At 41.6% G+C, this 13,757-nt stretch overlaps 1 protein-coding gene across 3 annotated transcripts in view; it reads left to right on the top strand.

Annotated features, from left to right (window-relative positions):
- Window positions 1-11,267, top strand: part of htr2cl1 (5-hydroxytryptamine (serotonin) receptor 2C, G protein-coupled-like 1) — a 109,100-nt gene extending 97,833 nt beyond the window's left edge. For all 3 annotated transcript variants that reach the window (XM_026352419.1, XM_026352417.1, XM_026352418.1), the window contains 4 exons: window positions 4,138-4,301; window positions 4,500-4,650; window positions 6,782-7,017; window positions 7,669-11,267. In XM_026352419.1, the coding sequence (XP_026208204.1) occupies window positions 4,138-4,301; window positions 4,500-4,650; window positions 6,782-7,017; window positions 7,669-8,241 (1,124 nt within the window). In that variant the 3' untranslated portion in view covers window positions 8,242-11,267. The remainder of the gene's footprint in view (window positions 1-4,137; window positions 4,302-4,499; window positions 4,651-6,781; window positions 7,018-7,668) is intronic.
- Window positions 11,268-13,757: the final 2,490 nt, after the last annotated feature.

The following is a 13,757-nucleotide window of genomic DNA, read 5'->3' as shown; positions in this document are numbered from 1 at the left end:
TGCCAGTTTTCTTTGAAAGACGTTGAGCGGCTCATTGGCATGACAGGGTGTGTTGTTTCTGTATCGCATTTCCCCCCTTCAGGAAATCAGAATTCTATACATAATGCATTGTTTCTTATTATACGACTGGTGCAGCTTCAATGCGCTGTAAACACTGTCTCGGTGTAGTAGTTTTCTTGTGGCATTGTGCCTCTAGCACGCCGTGTCCAGGGGGCCACCCTGTAGCTAAACCACCACAACTATTTCTCCAAGTGAGAGCAAGACTGACATGGACAATGTCCTTTTTGTGTGCTGTATACAGTTTGTAAAAGAGAAACTGTGGTCAGTGTTCAGACTAGATTCTCCAGCCATTGTCCAGAGTTCATATGTGAAAACAGCTTCACTGTCTTAATTTGTCGGATCTCATGCTGTCCACCGCCAGCAGTTTATGACACCAAGCGCACATGGCTCTCTCTTCTGGCTCCACTATACCCACCGTGAATCCAAGAGCAGGATATGTTTCGTTTTATCACACTCCCCTTGAGGCTGGCTTTTGGTTGATTAGGCCTCCCATCTGTCTTGTTTTTGTCTGCTGTGTTTTTTCTTAGTTTTTTTTTGTTTGTTTGTTTTTTTGGTCCGTGTCACAAATGTATCCACTGACGTTGTTATGCCCGCTACATACACGACTGGTGTTCTGTGTGAAATTTAGTCTGTGATGTTCCACTGCAATTAACAGGCTGATGTTAATCCGTTTCACACTATGGTTCCACATTTTCCTCCCAGTCCCTTAACTGCTATGGTTTTAATTTACATATATTTAGGCACCTGTGTTTGTGTGTTGCTTTGTTTTGACAAAGAAAAGTTTAATGAAGACAGAAACAAAAACGATGCATGTTCATTGTGTCCCTCCTCTCATGACTGCATTTGCCCACTAGTGGCAACGTGTCCCACCCTTTGAGAACCACTGCACTACACTGTGTTACTACAGCCTTGCTACCTGTTCTATAGCGCTGCTTGTCAGCCTGTCAAATTGAAACCGTGAAATCCGTGATGTGAATTGCAGCTTTCATTAAGATTCACCTGACTGGCCTCAATTAAGAAAACAGCATATGGCTATAATATGCATTTTAGAACAACTACAATTAGGCTCTCCAGTTTCAAGTGCCGTATCATCGCGTCATGCATCTTTATTTGCTCAAGAACATCTGTCACCAAGCACTTGCAAAACTGCCTTAAAGCAAGATTATGCAGCTTTTGAAAGAAAGAAGTCTTATAAATAAAAAGTTGATGCAGCTGCGATCGTACTGCGTTTCATTCTGTATGTCCAGTTCTAGTGGCTACAATTAGCTAACAAACTAATTAAGAATAATTAAAAGCAACAATCTTTCCCTAAAGTCACATTAATTCTGTACGATAGGAGGCTGGAACAACAGGGTCTTCCATTTGATGCATGTAAGACACATAGTTCCCTGGATCAAATCAAAACAACAAAGAAAAACACATTTTCTCTGAAGTAGTTTTTACTGTGAGAAATGACTTGGCTCAGATCAAGATGATTGACACCTCCAGATAACAGGTAGACTTTTACTTCCTTCCCTCTTCCTCTGCAGTCCTTCACAACTGGCTGCTCTTGAATCATAAGAAATCCCCTGCTTTGCTTCAGGCATTTTCTTGACCCCTGTGAAGGTTCTGCACCGCTACATGCTGCTGTGATTGAGGTTTAAGAGGGCTTACAGTGATCAATGCTGAAGGATTAGCAACGAAACACCCAACAGAAGATCATTCTTGCTGTCCACTGTGTATGATTAAGGTTGTTTCCCTCCGGACCTTTAGGTCGATTGTATATATGTCTATACATTCACAGCTTGGGTGCGGAGTCTTATACAAACTGTGAATCCATTATCAATACCACTTATCCTGATGGGTAGGGAGCGCTGACAACATTCATACTTATTGGCAATTTAGATTTATCAGTGAATTGTGTGCGGTGTTTAAGTGCAGGACATGCTGTAGAAGAGCTACAGCCAGGCAGCAGGCCTAAACCCAGGTCCGTGTTCCTGTGAGGTGACAGTGCTAACCACTGCACTGCTGTGATATATTTTGTGGCACTTGTCCATGTTTTTCCTCACTTCTCTAGGCACATAGCTGGGGCCTTGCATTACAGCTCGCCTGTATGCTGCTGGTTATTTGGTTTACAGCAGCGTTTATCACTCATTCACTCAAGGAAACATTTTCCGAGCAGCTCGTACCCTGATGATTTCGCAGATCTCCTTCTGCGGGTACAATAATCTTCCTCCAGCAGCCCAGCCTCTCCAGCTTAGCCATGCTGCGATCTGCCACAGAGAGACTGCTCACCGCATTTTCGTGTACTGGATGTTGTGCACTCTGTAGATTTACAGAGTGGGTGAGTAGCTGTGGCTTGAGCAGATAACTGCTTTTATCACCGGAGGGAGTTAAATATGCTGCATTTTGAGAATAGTTTAAACAGCTCAGCTTGAAGTATAACTTGTGATTTTCAAAAGTGACAATGTAAACACCGTCATAGGCCTCAGGGATCAGTTCACCCAAATAACAAAGGAATCCAGGTATTAGTCTTTTCAGGTTCATGCAGGTTTTCATTGGAATTATGTCATGTAAGGAATCATAGCTACTGTTTTTTTTTTTACAATTTGGGTGAACCAGCCCTTTAAAGTCTCCTTCACACGCTGAGCCAGTATGACTGGGGAGATTGAAGAGGGAAACAAATTGTATTTTGATGTTGGTCTGGTCGCCAGCTGTGCAAGAGAAAACAATGTACCCTGCACTTAAATGAATTAGCCAACCGACACTGTGGGCGCGACGGAGCTCACAGAGGAATGAGATGTCCCAACGTGTCTGAATGTTCCTGTTGCCAGGAGCTTAGGGGTTTGTGAAACCTCAAGCGTTTGTCCTTCTCCCTTTCTCTGAAACAAAGGTCAATGAACACTTTCTGCTCTTAAAAGCGGCACATTAGTTAGTGTTATTAGATACGTATTAATAGCTCAGAAAATAAGCTCGGCTCTCAAAGGCTTGTTCTCACCCCGGTCTTTTATCAGCAGCGTCCTCTAACTGAATCACAGGGGCTGTTATAATGCTATAAACACCCATTACACAGTGATATATACAACTCTAAACTGCATACTGATTCATAAGCGTTGTCTTTTCTGGCGTGCAATCTATAGCCCAAATTAATGTCAGGTTATGTTAAAAATGTATATAATGTATTCCTGGCTGGTCATAACTAAAGCTGTGCGTTATGACTACTGCTCTAAAATGACTCTGTGTTTTCAGGTAGTGAATTTGGGTCTCAGTGTTTAGTTTAACATAATTTAACCAGAAGAATAAGTAGAAACAGGTGGTTTGTCATTAGGATTGATGGTGATTACCATAATAGTACTATCCATGTTTACCAACAAGACATAATGAAGTCCATCCTTTACAATATTACCTTAAAATGGTGATGGGAGTATTTCTTTTACGATGATTTTTCCAGAGCATAGAGAGGCACAAGATGCAATAAAGGTCCCAAGTCATATTTGAGATGATTATACTGAGATTACATGGTTAGCCTTTTAACCTCTTTACACCACACGTGTGCAGAAGGTTTCCCAGCCTCCAATTATTTATCATGGATGAAGCGAATTATTTTCTGATTCTAAGGCTATTAATAAGTACAAATACTGATATGTAAATATAATTTTCTACTCAGACTGTGTGTTTCACATTCACAGTGAATGTGCATGACTGCTCAGATTCTTCTTTGATAATAAGAATAATTTCCACTAAAAGGCTGCTTTGCTGAGAAGTGAGAGTTTCACGTTGCCTACGCATGTGAAGACAGAGGAGGACCTTTGCTGCTTTACAGTGATCACAAAAACTTTAAAAATAAATAAGTCGAGGGAATCCATATGACGATTGTTGGTTTAGATTATATTTTATTTCCAGCTGGCAAATGATTGTGATATTTTTGTACCACTACCAAAAGATCAATAATGTTCATAAGCAAGGAAACAAGCTATTAAGTTCTGGATTCAAAGTGGCGTCTTCCACCAGTAAAAGGACGACAAAGGGAAAGTTCTCAACAAAGTAATAAAGAATGACAGACGCCGACTCCTGTCTCCCTCTGATCTTCCTCTCTAGGGGTATCGATGCCTATCCCAGTCATCGGCCTCCACAACGAGAACAAGGTCTTCGTCAATGGCACTTGTGTCCTCAACGAGGAGCGCTTCATGCTGATTGGCTCCTTCGTGGCCTTCTTTATCCCACTCGTCATAATGGTGGTGACATACTGCCTCACCATACAGGTAGACGTACCTGTGTGTGTGTGTGTGTGTGTGTGTGTGTGTGTGTGTGTGTGTGTGTGTGAGAGCCCCTATACCTTCAAACTATTCCTCAGTTCTGTCCTGATGTCAGTGTGTTTCCTTCCTTATTCTTTACCACCCACACAGCTCACTGCTTCTTCTTCTTTTTCTTTATTCACTTTCTGTCCTCCACCTCTGCAGGTGCTCCAGAGGCAGGCCACTGTCTTCCTATACGAGGCAAAGACTTCCTCCCAGCAGCCTTTGCACACACCAGCAATGACAAATACATTGCAGCCTCCACCCAGCACCTTCCACCTTCCTCAGATCACACTCGCTCCACCAGACTCACAAGGTAAACACTGAATCAACTTGTAGCAGCTTTTTTCACTCCTTATTATGATTTTCCCCTGATGTTGGCATTTTTTATTTCCCATTCTGGTGATTTTAATCACTTCACAGGCCTTGACAATCATTAGAAAATAGATAGTTAACTCTTGAAGTACAAGCAAGAGTTCTGCATATTTCCATTTTAATAATGAAAGATGGTCCCACAGCAGCCCAGCAACAAAATCAACCTCTATACCCACTTTATTCTCTTTATTATTAGTTTTTCTCAAGTGGTTTTTTTTTCTATTTATCTCTTTTCTGCTCAAGCTAGAAGACTTTTGGTCTGTAATTGGAAAAGGTCAGAGAGGGGAATGGAAATGTTTTTTTGGCTAATTAGTATAATAAGAGCTTAACAGAAACCATAACAACGACCCTGTTCGCCACATATTCAGTTGGTGTGTGTGGTACTGTTGTAAGTAATATAAGCTACAACTATTGCTTAGCTGTCCCACTAATCGGTGCTAGGTACAATATTTCCAAAGCAAAGTAGAATCTCATAATTAAATATATTACATAATTTGTGGCGTTACAAGTTATATAGGTAATACAAACAAAACCTGCCAATGACCCACAGTTTTAAACATTACTTTACTTTTTTTTTACAGTGTACTACAGCACATTATAGCACAGCAGCAGTAACAACCTACATTTCACTCCCTCCCTCCTGCTCTACTTACATTTCACAGATTTAGAAATATTCTGATAATATTATGTCTTAAAAGTGTCTGATTTACCCAAGACTTCATGGTATTCTCCATATAGATAGTGTGAATATTAAAAAAAATCTATTTTGACCATATTCAGTAAATTTTTAGTGACCAATTTGGCAAAGGAATGAGTGACACTAGATTTAGGTGCATAATACTGAGAGTTAAGGAACGTGTCCATCAATCAAACCGCACAGATTGCCAGTTACCCAGACCCACATGCAACTGTGCACAAACACAGAGCTTACCTCAATGCCTGCATTTCCTGGAGGACCCCATAAGAACCACCCTTCCCTGGTATACCATATATTATACCCATAACCTTTGAGGATATTGCCGCTCTGGCAGTCAACTACAACACTGTTTCAATCATATAGAGTGCCTTTTTCTTAGCTGTGCTATATAAAGCTTTGTCGGGGCATTGCTCGCATTTCATTCTGTGGCACCACTGCGATCAAACGACTGATTTTGCATGGGGATTCTCCTTTTGTGGACAGAGGACATGGTGAAACAGATGTAGTGTTAGAAGTGGAAGACAGCACAGAATATAAGCCAGATCATGACACAAGTGACAAGAAAAATATAAATGATGTGCACCCTGTGCACCTAGTTATGCAAGAATGAGTATCATATACCTAAAATAAAGTACACAATAATGTATGCAATGCAAATGCAAAGATCTTAACCTTAATCAGCATGTGCTGGATAATTGGTTGATGCACAGTAAAAAAAAAAAAACATCAGCTCTGTAGCCTAACACAGCCTACCAATCTAAAGATACACAAAGTGCAACATGTCTTAATTGTTAGAAATAGAGTCAATTTGTAAGCACTTATTTTAAGGAGTCGATTGAGGAACACAAAAGTTGGTAACATGAAATTAGCCCAGCCCAAGGGACGTATTAGATCAATTCTAAGCAGTAGTTTATGACTGTGGGTTTGAGCAGACGGCAGCTATCTGTCAAATCAATTTGTCAGCTGGTTCCTGATTCCAGGCTGAGCATGAAGAGGCAGTCTATACCCATTTTTCACCTTATCCTCTGCCACCCCAAACATAGAAATGTGGGAATGAAACATCCTCCTTGTGTTTAACCTTTTCACCTGTCCTCCTCCCTGCAAAATGTCAAGCAGCCTTGTTAACACGAAAATGGACATGCTTTCACTGGTCGTTTTCCAGGGTAAAATCTGCAACACTTTTCCTGGTACTAAGGTAGAAGGAGTCAGTTTTGCATTGCACGGCCGGTTAATGTCAGACAAAAGCTAAATTGTGGATTTGCACACAATTAATTTTTCCTACACTGTTGATAAATCAGGTGTTTATCTCCACTGTCCACACACAGTATACAGTAATGTAGATCTTTGAATGGTCCATCTTTTTGCCCTCCGACAGAGCTAAAGCCCCCACCCCCTCAGAGCAGAAGAAACACCCTGAGCTGTCTGAAGGGAGCAGAGCCCAGCCTACTGCTCAGCGCCTCCACATCAGACAGCATAAGCATCATTCCCAGTTCTGAGGTAGCGTCTCAGCTCAGCTCGCCAGCCGCGGGACAAGGGCGGAGCGACACATCAGGAGGCCACGGGCGACGGGGAATGATGCAGGCCATAAAGAATGAGAAGCGGGCCTCCAAGGTGAGAATAAAGGATGGAGCTGAGCCAGAGTGTGTGCCCTCTGATTTAAGGTGCACTTGTTTCAGGTCTCCCAGGCAAGTGATGTAACAGCTGGGATATGAACAAATACACTCAGAGGTAGCTGCATCAATCTCTGCTATTATTATTATGTGTGGTACCAACCAGAGTTTGTCCATAGCATCAAATATGAAAGCTGGGATCTATTGTTTCCTCAGATTTGTTCTCTCTTCTCTTGTTTAAATTTTGCAGACATAGCATTTGTTCACTACTTGAACAAACAACCTACTCGACACCCCGTAGACACTGGACCACATTTGGGTGTTTAGCTGCTACGTGTCTCATCATTCTCTGTTTTATTATAAGAACATGTATGGCAGCTCGATGCTCCAACATGTTCACTAGCTAGTTGGAAACTTTGTCTGTGTGCTGTGTGAATGTATTTTTCACTGACAACCTGCTCCTAATCATAACAAGGTCGATGAGACAGGTGAGCCATTAAGGCTGCAGACCATAAAACAAGACACCCAAAAAACTGACTGTTGAAGGGAAGAGCAGTTTTGGGTACTAGTGATTTCATGTAAAAACAAAACATTTTGTCATTCTGTCTCCTTCTCCTTCATTTATCTTTTGTACTCTCCTCCCTTCCCTCAGGTTCTGGGAATCGTATTCTTCCTTTTTCTCATCATGTGGTGTCCTTTCTTTATCACCAATGTCACCTTTGTACTGTGCAAGGACTCCTGTAACAAGTCGTTGCTTCATGACCTCTTCAATGTCTTTGTCTGGGTGGGTTACATCTCCTCCGGAGTCAACCCTCTAGTTTACACCCTCTTCAATAAGACGTACAGAAGAGCTTTCTCCAGATACATTAGGTGCCGATATAACTTCGGGGCCAACGCTGCTGGACAGAGTTGCAAAACCCTTCTGGTCCCCCCACCGTGCCCATCGCACTCTGTTACCCCCCTGCTGATGGGTAGTCATGGTAAAGCAGGTGTGGACCGCAATAGTAACTGTCGTAATGGAGGCAGAGGGGATAATGGGAGGCTGACGGTGGACCCAGAGGACACGACAGATGACGGGACACAAATCGGAATGGTGTCGCAAAGCATGTCCGAATGCCACAACGTCGGCATGCTTTCTGAAACAGAGCCGGAAACAGAGCTGGAGCAGGAGTTGTCCCTCATCAGCTACAGCCCCACTTCCAAGGAACACACCAGCAGCGTGTGACTGCATGCTCCTTGCTGTGTTATGTTTTCTTTTCAACCTAGATGCTGGACTGAGAAGCGTTTTGACGGGCTGGTGCTTGGATCTTACAGCCTTGTGATTGGTTTCAGCTGTAGACCTGCAGTGGGTTCTCTTACTGGGAAAGGGACGAGGCCTTATCCCCTCACAGAAGTGCACTACTTACATCAGTATGTAAGAAACGTCTGTGAAGTTACTTAAAGGGTGAAAAGTGAGATTTTCTGCTACAGTTATGGAACGAAAATCAATATTCCACTTGTTTGTTTTCTATTTGTGTGCTGAAATGTTGGTTTTCATACCATCAATAGAGAATGAAGGCCTTTATTTATATGTAACTGTGCTCATTGGTTGCAAAGTGTCGTGCACTTCAGGGGGACTAAGGTTTGGTTGAGATACAGAGAAGAATGATGTAAAACAGTGCAACCTTCTTATTGTTAGCCTGGTAAAGAGACAAGTGGCCCTCCAGAGAGTCCCACAAAGGCAGGTTACAGAGTCAAGCACCAACCGCTGAGGTCAACGGGGTCAAGCTACGACTTCAAGCCTTCACACAAAGTCAAAATGCAGTCTGAGCTCTGGTTTGAGTGGATTCTCTCCACGTCGAGCAAACTAAACCAAATCTATTTTTTGCCAGTCAAACTTGACGACAACAGTCATAAAACCTATGTGAATGAACCTTCCAGCATGTATAATCTAACTATTCCGTAGACAGAAATGTTTTTGTTTTCTTTTTTTACTCTAAATGAAACTTTTCAAGGCTGCAGTCACAGTTTGTCTGAGAGGACTGAGATGAAGGAATGTACAAGGACCACTGGTCTCAGGCGGACTCACAGTGCCATCTGGTGGCCATATGACGCAGACAGGTCACTCCCCTTGAATCGAAGAAGGGGCTAAAAGAGCTAAAAAACCATGGCGCAGGCCTTTGGTCCAACAAAGCTGTCGGCTCTCGCTTCTCTTGAAAGCTACACAACCATTTCTGAAAGAATTACCAACCCACCCTCTGAAGTATAATAACAACCAATACAGTTCAAAATGACAGAAAGCAGAGAGTGGAAAGTAGTTTTTAGTAGGAGTGCACCAGTGCTCCTCAGATGTCAGCCTTAGAGGGAAGAAAAGACAACATCAGCCATATTGATTAGTCGTCATTACCACTGAGTCACCTTCATTAAACTATATAAAACCCACCTTACCAGATGTGGTGGTATCGATCGCCTCACTTGTTTGTCTTGTTTTTTCCTTGGCGCACACAGAATTTCTTTAAAAACACATGAATTAAAATAAAACATTAGTAGAAAAGTTCAAATCATTGTGGCCATCAAGAATATACCAGTACTGAGAGTATGATAGTGAAACCAACTGTATATGTACAGTAAGTAAGGATTTAACCTCATTCTTTGGATAGCTGGTTTTTATTTCCCTACACTACACATAATGAACGCCTGCTAATACTCTATATGCATCAATGACATTCCTGTGTACACTTTAAACAGTGAACGACCTACTCAAAACACGCATTACATGACATGCATCAGATTACATGTCAGCATATTCATGTCATCTCTAACCATAAGTCCCGGCTGAGTGGGTTTTAAGGCATCTCTTGAGGAGACATTTGTGAACGAGCAGCACGTTCTCTCTCACTTAACTGTGCTTTTTCAAATGAAGGATTTGAATTCAAGGTCGGCCATTAGTCACCTCCATGATTTTCTGTCATGCTTCAGGGTAACATTTGCTAAGACAGTACAGAGAACGCCAAAGAGGAAAGAAAGACTATTGATGTATTAGCATGTTTGTCAAAGAGCTTTTATTATGGACAGGATTACAGTTACATGTGTGTTCTGAGGTGTCTATGTAAGAAAAAAGGTTTAGCAGTATGTCCAAACGGTTCTGATCCTTAATCTGATGGTAAAATCCTCTAAATGAGATTCTTTGATCTCTGACTACCTCACAGTCGGTTTAGCCTGAGGTAGCACATCAGAGTGAGCAAATACCTTTAGATTTCATCTGTCGCATAAGATGGACAGAAAGTCAATACACTAAGAGACGGACTCGGACTCTATCAAGACAGGCAAGTAACCCTCCCAGCTCTGTCACTCACTCTGATTTTATTGTCCTCCCTCATCCCGCATTTTATCGACATCTCGCAGACACCTAGTGATTCTTTCACGCTCCATCTTCATCAGTCAAAATGCTGTGTGGATTTTAAATGTTAAAGGTCGTGGTGCCAAGTTAGCAACAAATTCTAAGGAGCTAATATAGTAGATGTAACAGAAACTGTATGCATTTAGATGATTTGTAGGTTTAGTTCAATAGAGCTAAAGGTCTTTAAGAAAATACACTGAGAAAAGTGACCGTTCAATGGATCACTTAAAGGGGCATTCCCACTTCTGTGGTTATTCAGTTGACAGAACTGTGGAAGGCAGAGAGTCTAGTGTCCAGTTCAGATGCATTATGGGAAATGCTGTTCTTTTAGATTTTGGCTCATACTCGAGTCTGAAAGTCAGAAAGTGTCAATATCTCACAATCATGGCTTGAATATTAGGCTTTTCACTTCATTTCATTTCGGTAAAAACACCTGAATGTACGACGTTTTTACCCAACATCAAATAAAGGTCAAAGCCTGCACTGGACCAATTCAACCCGGAGCCTGAGGTCTGCAGCCATATCTGCGTACAATTAGAATGAAACACAACAACTGGGAGTCACTTCGTTCTAATTATATGCATTTCTGCATAAGTTGTCCGCGATTTGTATGCTATAGACTTACACCGTGGTCATTTGCACCACTTTTCTCTTCACATGAAGGGGTCTACATGAGCTAATGTGGGCGAACCAACACGTGTGGTTTGACCTGCAAATATTGTGCATGTTTGAAGTGTCATTCAAAAGGTCCTCTCTGCCTCACTATGTTTTTTATTTTTATTTATTTCTTTTTTTTGTTCTCTCTCTCTCTCCAAATAATTTAAAATGAACGAAACAGCACAGGGAGGAAAGAAAGAACAAAAAAAAAACAATAATGCATATTGAAAACAGCATGCAGGCCTTTAGTCCTTATATACCAACAGCAACAACATAAACATGAGGGGGAAAATGTAGACGGAGTAGTTGAATGTGTTGTGTGTTTGATACATCCGGACGTGAACAAGAACTGCAGCCAGACCAGCCAAGTCAGTAAGTCACAATGTAATAACTGTACGTTTCCCATGTACCTGTGTGTGTATGGGGCAGGGCTCAAATCGCTATCTGAGACTGATTTAGTAATTTTTCTGGGTTTTGTATCGATTGTATGACACAATGGATTGAATTGGGTTGTCCCTGCAGATGCCAGTCTCGTCCGGCTCATGGTGCAGACAGAGGAAAGCAATCACTCTGAGAAAGTGTGGAAGAATTTCAACTAACAATATAATTCATGACTGGCGTGTGTAGAAATAGTTGGAGCTGTTTATTGACAGAGTTTCACTTTAATACATTTATAGATTGGCGATTTGGGTTTATCCCCTCCAGAACAATTTTTTTTATGCAGTGTGCAAAACCTGTGTCAGCAAGGTATGCTGTGTAACATACAGTGGCAAGAAAAAGTATGTGAACCTTTACAAATTCGGCGGTTTTCTGCATTCATTTGTCACAAAATGTGATATGATCTTTATCTTAGTGGAGAGTATTAACAAATGATAAAATGATAACACAAAACAGCATCTAATTCCAAAAGGTTCACATACCTTTTCCTGCCATTGTGCAACAGATTTTTGCTGTTTAAAAAGCTAACAATATATGAGCTTAAAAATAGAAATTCATGCACAAATAGCACAATATTCCAAAAACATATAGAGGCTATTTATGCAGAAATATGATATGATATTCTGAAAAAGTCAGAATATCAGTAAGGATCAAGGACTACTGAAACATTTTAGGGAACCCACTCTTTCTTGCAGCATTAAATGAGAAGATCAACACCACACATATGTCTGTTTAGGTGACACTGACGCCAGGATTAGCATTGACACTGGAGGTGGAGGAACAGCTACAGTAGCCTGATTATGTCCAAAGATATTTTAAAAATCACCTAATGACACTTGTAAATGTTACTAATAAAAACATTAAATCCAACAACCCAGCAGTTTTATAAGGACCTTAGCTTTAGAAGTGTTAACAGGTAGACCTTTGGACTAAGCAGAGTGTATCTCTTCCCACTGTTTAACCAGCTGCTAATATTTAACACAGAGGCATCACTGTGGGGTTGATGTTCTCATCTATCTCTAAAGCAGGACAGTGAATGTCAAACTTTCTGAGGTCCAGCAGAGAGTGGACAGGCAAAGCTTCCACTCCACTCAAACTATGACTTATTGGTGGAAAGTGTAAAATAATAACTCACCAATGAAGTCAAATTCAAATGCAAAAAAAAGCTTCGTCAGTATGTGTTTCATGCAGGCAAACCAAAAGGCAATATACAGTCCAAATGTATTGCTCATAGCCTCACTGCGGCCTCACCTGTCTTCCCCAGCGTGCAACCCTGTCTGTAAACAGCTCTGAAATTAGCCAGAGCTGCAGGTTGTTCACGAGCGGGACAAACCAGGCGTCCCCAACACCAACGTCAATGAACACCAACGTCAATGAACACCAACGTCAATGAGGCATTGAACTCGTCTGATGACGCAGTCGTCTGGTTTGTCTCGCTCGTGCACGATCTGACGCTCGTGTGTTAGCTATCTTTCTATATGTTGAATCTTCTTCTGTTATGCAGTGGTTGTGTTGTTTTTTTTTACGCCATTTCAATTGTGTATATTTGTCTACAACAGATACACCTGGAGTTCATACAATGATTGTGCATCATCCACACAATGTACATTTTCTTTTTCTTTCTTTTTTCTTTTGTGTGATGCTGCTATTTATTTATTAAAATATTATTCTAATGCGTGGACGGGTGTCTTACTTGTTAATGCCTTCGCTTTAAGCCTTGTCTCCAGTGGACCATGCTCTGCTGTAAAGCACCATTAAGCCATGAAGCATTGTCCAGAACCGGTGCTTTGAAAGTGTGGCTGGGGCGAAGTGAAACGGTGACTGCATTTAAATTGGATTCATCGCCGTTTGGCTGAACACGTCTTTCAGGCCCACTGCGATATCCAACCACAGAGCAGCAGAACAACAGTCCTCGTGGTAAAGGTTGCCTCCCTTTGATGATTAACGGCTGCACACCTCGCTGTGTAATGTTATAATAACAGTATAGGTTCCTGCTCCCTGTGCTGGGTACCCACTCTGCTCTCCTATTATGTTCTTTTCTACTGCAAACATCTGCCAATCAGTGGAAGCTTTTATCCAAAGTGCTTCATGAGGAGAGCTGAACCTCGAGTCAATTAAACCCTTTGACTCAGCTGTGTTTCAATGTCATGCTCTACCCATTGAGCCATGCCAGAAACCCTCGTGATACGAGTACTATACCCACGCTGGCAAAGAGAGGAATCCACTCTTTCAAGTGTTCATTTTGACAGAGAGAAATATAGAATGCT

Source organism: Anabas testudineus, chromosome 18 (assembly GCF_900324465.2).
Source record: "Anabas testudineus chromosome 18, fAnaTes1.2, whole genome shotgun sequence".
NCBI classification, from domain to species: Eukaryota; Metazoa; Chordata; class Actinopteri; order Anabantiformes; family Anabantidae; genus Anabas; species Anabas testudineus.
This window is presented reverse-complemented; position numbering and strand designations above follow the sequence as displayed.